At 36.0% G+C, this 6960-nt stretch overlaps 1 protein-coding gene across 2 annotated transcripts in view; it reads right to left on the bottom strand.

The window, feature by feature from the left end:
* Positions 1–778: 778 nt before the first annotated feature.
* Positions 779–6960, bottom strand: part of LMBRD1 (LMBR1 domain containing 1) — an 89013-nt gene continuing 82831 nt past the window's right edge. The window contains exons 15-16 of one of the 2 annotated variants that reach the window (XM_014307295.2): positions 1586–1677; positions 779–1425 (exon numbers count right to left, since the gene is read on the bottom strand). In XM_014307295.2, the coding sequence (XP_014162770.1) occupies positions 1306–1425; positions 1586–1677 (212 nt within the window). In that variant the 3' untranslated portion in view covers positions 779–1305. The remainder of the gene's footprint in view (positions 1426–1585; positions 1678–6960) is intronic. The other variant, XM_031057605.1, reaches the window with a different exon arrangement.

The following is a 6960-nucleotide window of genomic DNA, read 5'->3' as shown; positions in this document are numbered from 1 at the left end:
AGTTCCCTGTGTTCCTGCACAACCTACACAACTCACCTAAGACTTTCTCCAATAGTGAAACTAAATTAGAATTCAGAAGTACCTGAGAGCCTGCTGTTCTGAAATACTGCAGAAATAGGTAGATTGTTCTTGAGATAACTTTAGTGTTTGCAAACATGACAGCAAGACATAATATTAATAACTACCCTACATTCTAATAGCTATTTAACAATTAGTCTTATAAAAAAGACTAATAACCTTTCCATGTGCTTGCATAGACTGCAATGTCCCTCAGGTAGCATTAGAACTTAAAAACCTGTCCTTGTAAACATTTTCTCTTTCAGAGTCTGTCAAAGGATATATGAAGATTTTTTTCATCCTTAGAAATACAGCTCAGTAACTATATAGCTAAAATAGGATTAATTTGCAAAGACAACACGAATGACAAAAATATTTCTGAACTGTGTTTATATAAACATATTGGTTTGTAAACAAATTGACAACATTTACTTTAAATATTGAAAGAACTTCAAACTAGACAATTTGCATTAAAGAGAAAAATAAGTTAAAAATTAATCACATCTTAATTATTCCATTGGTTATGACTAGATCAGGCACCTGGAAGTTTCAGAACTTAACCATACTAAAACAATGCATCAGTGCTGAATATTGTAATTTACACTATGACTTCCTTTGAGAGAGCAAAAGCCATCTCATAGTTACCTGAGGATTTCCATGGTAACTCAGTGGAAATCACAGTATGAAAATTACTTATTTTTCACAGATTGAAAACTCACCATTTAAACAATATTTTTGGCATACTTTAATGGAAAGTCTCTTGTTAGCTCTAGTTTTATACAGAAATCACAGCAAAACCAATGCAAAAGTCAAGTCCTTCTGAAAATGTAAACTTCATCCAAATCTTTCCTGCACTATTTGCACTGTTTTGCAGGATTTTAGTTGTATTTATGAATAAAAAAAGTCCTACAAGTTAAGCATGAAAGTATTTAAGAAAACCTAAGTTAACAGAAAAGCATCGTGAATTATGAAGTAGTTACAACAGTTCATCAAATTATACATCAGAAGGTTACACATATGTTTAATCATAAAACAATATTTTCTATATATTATTCAAGGTCAGCTTCAACATTTGTTCTCATTTAACAGTGATACTCAAAGTGATATTCAGGTTTTTTATCCCTTTCAGTGAGTACACTCATTTCATTTATTTTTACAGGTGCAAAGATGCTTATCTGGATACAAGTTCCACACGGGCATGACTCTCAATGTAATTTTACATTTTTTCATCTTGAAGGCAAAAGGTTGTCAATGGTAATAAACAGACAGTTCATCATCACTCATATCTGAATCATCATCATCTACTTCACCTTCAATGACTGATTTCTTGCCTTTGCAGCATGAAACAATTAATCCAATTAAAAAGACCTGCAAATTTAAAGTAAAAAGTGTTACTGTTATTGAGTTCAGGGGCATATAAATGCAATGTAAGTAAAACAAATTGCAGTGTGGTGATACAAATGATGCAATGACAACTACTGTAAATTACCCAGCTCAGTTCAGAGGTCTCCAAATTCCAAGTACTTACTGCAATGAATGCCCAGTTCCCAAAGTAATAGGCTGCACTGAAGAACCAAAATTTATGAAGAAACAGGTACGTCCGAGTGACAATACACTGATCTAAATTGAAAGGAAATAGTACTGATTAACACAGAACAACAAAATCAGCTTAATACCATATAGTAGGATAATATTTTAGCAACATTTAGCAATATTTAACTCTGCAGAACAATTACACTCTATTACATCTAATTTACTCTCCTACCAAGAAGGAGGAGAATTTACCACCAAGAATGTATACAAAAAGGACACTTGTTATGGTGGAGTGACTATGACAGGTTACACAAAGCTACAAGTTACATAGGTAACCCTATTACTACTTGGGACAATTTCTCATGCAGATGTGTCAATGATTAACTAGAATTGGTCCAAAAGGAAACTCACTTCCCATTTTATATAAAACCACAGCCATACAAAGCAGGTTCTGGATTAAAACACACATTTTAGAACTCTGAAAAACTGTGTTGCTACCAGGATTATATAAGTTTTGTAAAAATCAAAAGTCAGTTAATTACATGTACACAAAAAAATTCCAGCATGTACTGGGCCTTTTGCAACCCAGATAACAGAAGACTTATTTGTACACAAGACCTGATTGTACTGGTTAAACCTTACTTCTCTAACAACAAGAATACTGAAGTAGGATTTTCTGATGCAGGTGTGTTTTTCTTCATTTCTAACTGGGAGATTTTAAAATTAAGAATCAAATTTCCAAGCAATTTTCAACGCGCAGATAGAGAGAGTACAGGCTTGTACAGGACACTGAACCTGTGGCATTCAAGGGGTCATGCTAGAGGATGGCCAGCAGCACATGCAAGCCAGTTCATTCATCTCTCAAATGCAAGGAAGGGCATGCACTGAGTTCAGGATAAGGTAAAATATCAATTCCTGGTTGGTTGGCTTGTTTTTTTATACTATGCTTACTATGCTTCAAACCCCACCTAAAGGTCATTTCAGAACAGGAGTTGGTGTGCGAACATGTTGAACACCAGAGAAAGTAAGCAACCTAAAAACTGCTGGTTTGTCCCCGAGTTCAGACCCCAGGTTGGGAAATATTCCCCAGGTGCAGTTGAAATAAAGATTTCCTGCCTTCTAAAGCTCTGAGTGATACACTACTTACATGATTACATAGCTCACTTTTCACAGCCATCTAAGGAAGAAATGCTGGTGAAGATACTTGAGAATTGAAGATAATATTGTCAATACCATCTGCAGCTCTCCAGCTGGTTACTTGAATTAAAAAACAACTAAAAGACCTTCAGATGGCACTCAATAATAATTGAATTAACTAGATTATGATAAATATTTTGGAATAGTTTGACCTTGCGAGAATATTTCTATGCTACATTACAACAGCAGATAACTAAATTTTAGCTATTGTTTCTGAACAAATGTTACTTAATAGGCTGACATGACATTTTTCATTAACTGATTCCTCCATATGACTCAAAGTAGAATAAGTTATAATGAATAGCCTAAATTAAGATAGCTACTTGCTATCCAGAATGATCAATGTGAGTATTAGATGTATCTTGATCATGTGGAAAAAAGTACACATGGGAAGCTACCAAGCCTCCAACAGACATTGTATTTTTTTGCATTTTTGATTTTTTTTGTATTTTTTTAAATGCCACCATTTAAAAAATACACTATCTTCGATGCACATATGTAGTGCTGACCAAGGAACAAAGGTAAACAGCCAGGATTCAAGACAAAGCAATTTTTAAAATTAAGAATAACAAGTACAAATAGTCATGACTACCAGAAGAGTCAACTATTTTTCGTTTTGAGTCCACTGATGAAGTTTTTCATTATGGTAAGAAATAGTTACATTTAATGTGCTATTTTCAAATTAAGGCTTCTTTCAGGAAGTGAATTAGCTAGTTTATGATGAATTACAATGATAATTCTGTTCAAAGCCAAATATTAAAGTCTAAAATGTGATTGTGCGCACAGAAAACTCAAATTGTGAGAACTTGCTGATGAGGTCAGTCTTTTGTACATCTCAAAACACAGTAAGCTTTCACAAAAGTATGTTCAAGGAAATGGTTTCTTAGGGAAGAGTTACAAATTGTTGTGAACAATGTAATTTATAAACATTGGCATTATTTGAAAGTCAATACTGTACACTTGTTTTACCTGCTTATTAATCAACTAGACAATGACACAGATTATACCCTCTGTAAATTCATAGATCAAACTGGGGAGAAATCAAGAGCAGAGGTCCAACACACTAGATGGTCAGATTTGGAAGAGGGCTGTTTTCAAGCCCCTTGAAACAGTCCTCAAAGTTGAATGGAGACAGAAGCCCTGCACCTGGAACAAAGTGACACCATGCAATAGTGCAGGCTCAGGGCTGGCCAGATGAAATGCAACTGTGCAGAAAGTGACCTCATCTCCCAGTAGACAAGCAGAACATGTAGCTACCAGTGTTCATCTGTAACTCAAAAGTGTAACTGAGTATCAGGCTTCACTATCTGGAATGCAGTGAAACTCCATGAAACTGATCAGTTCTACTGCTGTGACAAACTGCATCTGCAGTGGTGCCACTATGAGCTGCCCAGTACAAAAGCAGCATTGACTTATTGAAGCAAATCTAGTGCAGGACCACTGCAACAGCTCAGAGCACACAGAAGACAATGAAGCTCTTTCAGCTTGAAGTAAAGGTGCTAGCAGGTGCGTCTTACTGCTGCTCTGCTGTCTAGTGGGGACTTACAAAGTAATAAATCAGATTCCTCCTAGACCTGCATTACAGTACAACAGATGACAGAGCTGCAGCAAGAAATACACCTATTAAATAGTAGGAGAGGCAATCAGCATAGGTAAACATTGAAGCAGGCTGTCCCTCAGAAATTCAAAGCTGGATGGATGGGAGAAACCTGCTCTACTTGCCCCTTGCTGGGGGGCTGGACCAGATTACCTCTTTGGTCCTGCATGTACTCAAAATCATGACATGAAGGGAGATATTGACACAACACAAATATAAATAACAATGGTATTTTTGGATAGAAAACCCCAGAGCGATAATGTTATTCAAAGACAGATGAAGTCTATGTCCCCAGATTCAAGCAAAACTTAGTTTTACTTAAAATACACTCAAAACTACTTCCAAAGGAAAATCTGCATCCTTCCTGTGCTTGAACATCTAAGCACTGCAAAATTTCAGACCCTAGAAATACTGAAGGCATACAGGTATCCACAAATACTTATTTCATACAGCCTTGCTGCCAAAAAATCCAAACCTTGCTGTGAATAAATCAAGCTTTTTGCAAGTTATTGCAAAAAGGAGCTGCTGTTTGAAGGTTCTAGGTATGGCTTTGTATCACAGATCAAATTGTTGAGACAAAGCAAGCTTCAGGAGTCTCTACAGAAGGATATTAACAGGTATATTAAAAATTTCCCCATTTTCTACCTATCATCTCACAACCTAACATCTTGATCAATATTTCATAGTGTTCAGGTCACTCCAGTGCTTCCAAAGTCCACAGAAGTTTATGGTAAAGACCGTATTTCATATATCACTTCCACATTTCTCTGGAAACAGATTCATGGAATGGCAGCAACAGCTGCCCCAGCCACAAATACAGGATTTTTTTTCTTTTCTTGTTGGCTAAACAGCAAAAAATTGCTACATTTTTAATTGCCCCTTAGTCATTAGCTTCTACAAGTGTTTTCTAAATATACTTTTTGAGCATATCCCCACTTATTCCATATTCTTCTCTGCTGTGATATATATGCCCACACACATATACATATACACACAGAATTAATAGTAGCCTCATTCAGCTGCTGAGCCTGTCTTTGCACTTGACAATCCAGCCCCTCTACTGTTGCTACTTCTCTGGTTTCACAAGCTAAAATTAATCACCTAAACAAAGCTTTTATAACTTTTGGGTTGGGGCATCCCATACCAGTTATCTTTCTCTCACCTAACTTCTCCCAGAAACTGTTTAAATTTCAATTCATCGCTCATTCAGCTTTCACAATAATGCCAGTATCAAACAGCTTCAGCACCACTTGCTTCAAGGTTAACTTTGCAATAAAATTATACCTTTAATCCCTTATCAGACTGAAAAGCATATTGGAACACATACTACTCACATATAGCAGGGATCTGAAAATATTTCCCAACTGGTTGTATGTAGCTACAATAACTCCCCACTTAGGGATGTGAATCACTAAGCTTCCAACACTTCAAGCTGACAGCACTTTGAAGTACTACAGAGCACAACAGAAGCATGAGTATCAAATCACTCAGATGTTAAACAACAGTTTGCAGCTATCTAAAATCTTCTAAAATCTAGGTCTAACATACAAGCAAAAAAAGCTGCCTGCTGTTTCATCCCAGTTGTCTGGCTTTGGTGCAGCTTTTTCTTGCTTAGCTGGAAGTGGTAGTGAGATGGCACCTAAATTAGACCTGTAGAGACCAAAAGTGTAGCCAGATAAGCCCAGTCCAAAAAGCTATCTTATTCAACAGAAGCTGCTCAGTAGGTCTGGAATCAAATCCTGACAAAGGAAAATATTTAGCAGGCTATGGAAGAGCCAGAAACCTGGAAACCAGGAACTAATGAGGAGCCTGAAAAAGCTATTTGGGACAAATTATTTAGAAAGCAAACTCTGTGGTTTTTTTCAGTGCTTCAAGCTACAGGTAAATTGTGTATGATACTTCTCATGGTCTATCTGTAAATCAAACACAACCTGATACAAAACTAGACAGACTGAAAAAAAAAGTAATCAACGTGAATCAGTTTGGCTTTACAACAAATAGATCTGATTTTGTAACAAAAGTTACAAATCTGGATAACCAATAGCTATTTGCAGTTATTTTACAGTAAACAAACAACTGCAGCGGTCACAAAATTTCTTAATGATAATTACACATTATGAATGTTTACATTAAATGGCTCAAGAATTTTTAAGTCACGTCAGTGCTAGCAGGGCTTCATAGCATAAGGAGGCTTCCAGTAGGATTCTCCAAGATTCTGTGCCAAAAGAAGAAAAAAGCCACTAATCAAAGTTTCTTAATGCTAAATAATAAAAGTACTGTCTTATTGAATGATCTGGGTGTCCCATTTTTTTCCCCAACAGTCAAATTTAAATGAAGTGACATGTAGGAACAGGATTTGCATTTATGTATGAATGAAGGATGTAGTTGTAGAAAGAAGGTTCTGGGTCTTACAACCAAGCACAAACAAACTTTATCCAAACATAGCAAGAGTTTTCACCACTTCCCTCTATATATTCAGAGAGTCTGTCGGTCCTTTTTTGGCTGTTTTAGATTTGGAGTTCATCCTAGCACAGTTATGGCATTATAATGCAAAATTTCATCTAGCTATAAGATTT

The sequence above is a fragment of the Geospiza fortis genome, unplaced genomic scaffold (assembly GCF_000277835.1).
Source record: "Geospiza fortis unplaced genomic scaffold, GeoFor_1.0 scaffold264, whole genome shotgun sequence".
Lineage (NCBI taxonomy): Eukaryota > Metazoa > Chordata > Aves > Passeriformes > Thraupidae > Geospiza > Geospiza fortis.
The sequence above is the reverse complement of the archived record's forward strand: the minus strand, read 5'-3'. Positions and strand labels throughout refer to the sequence as shown.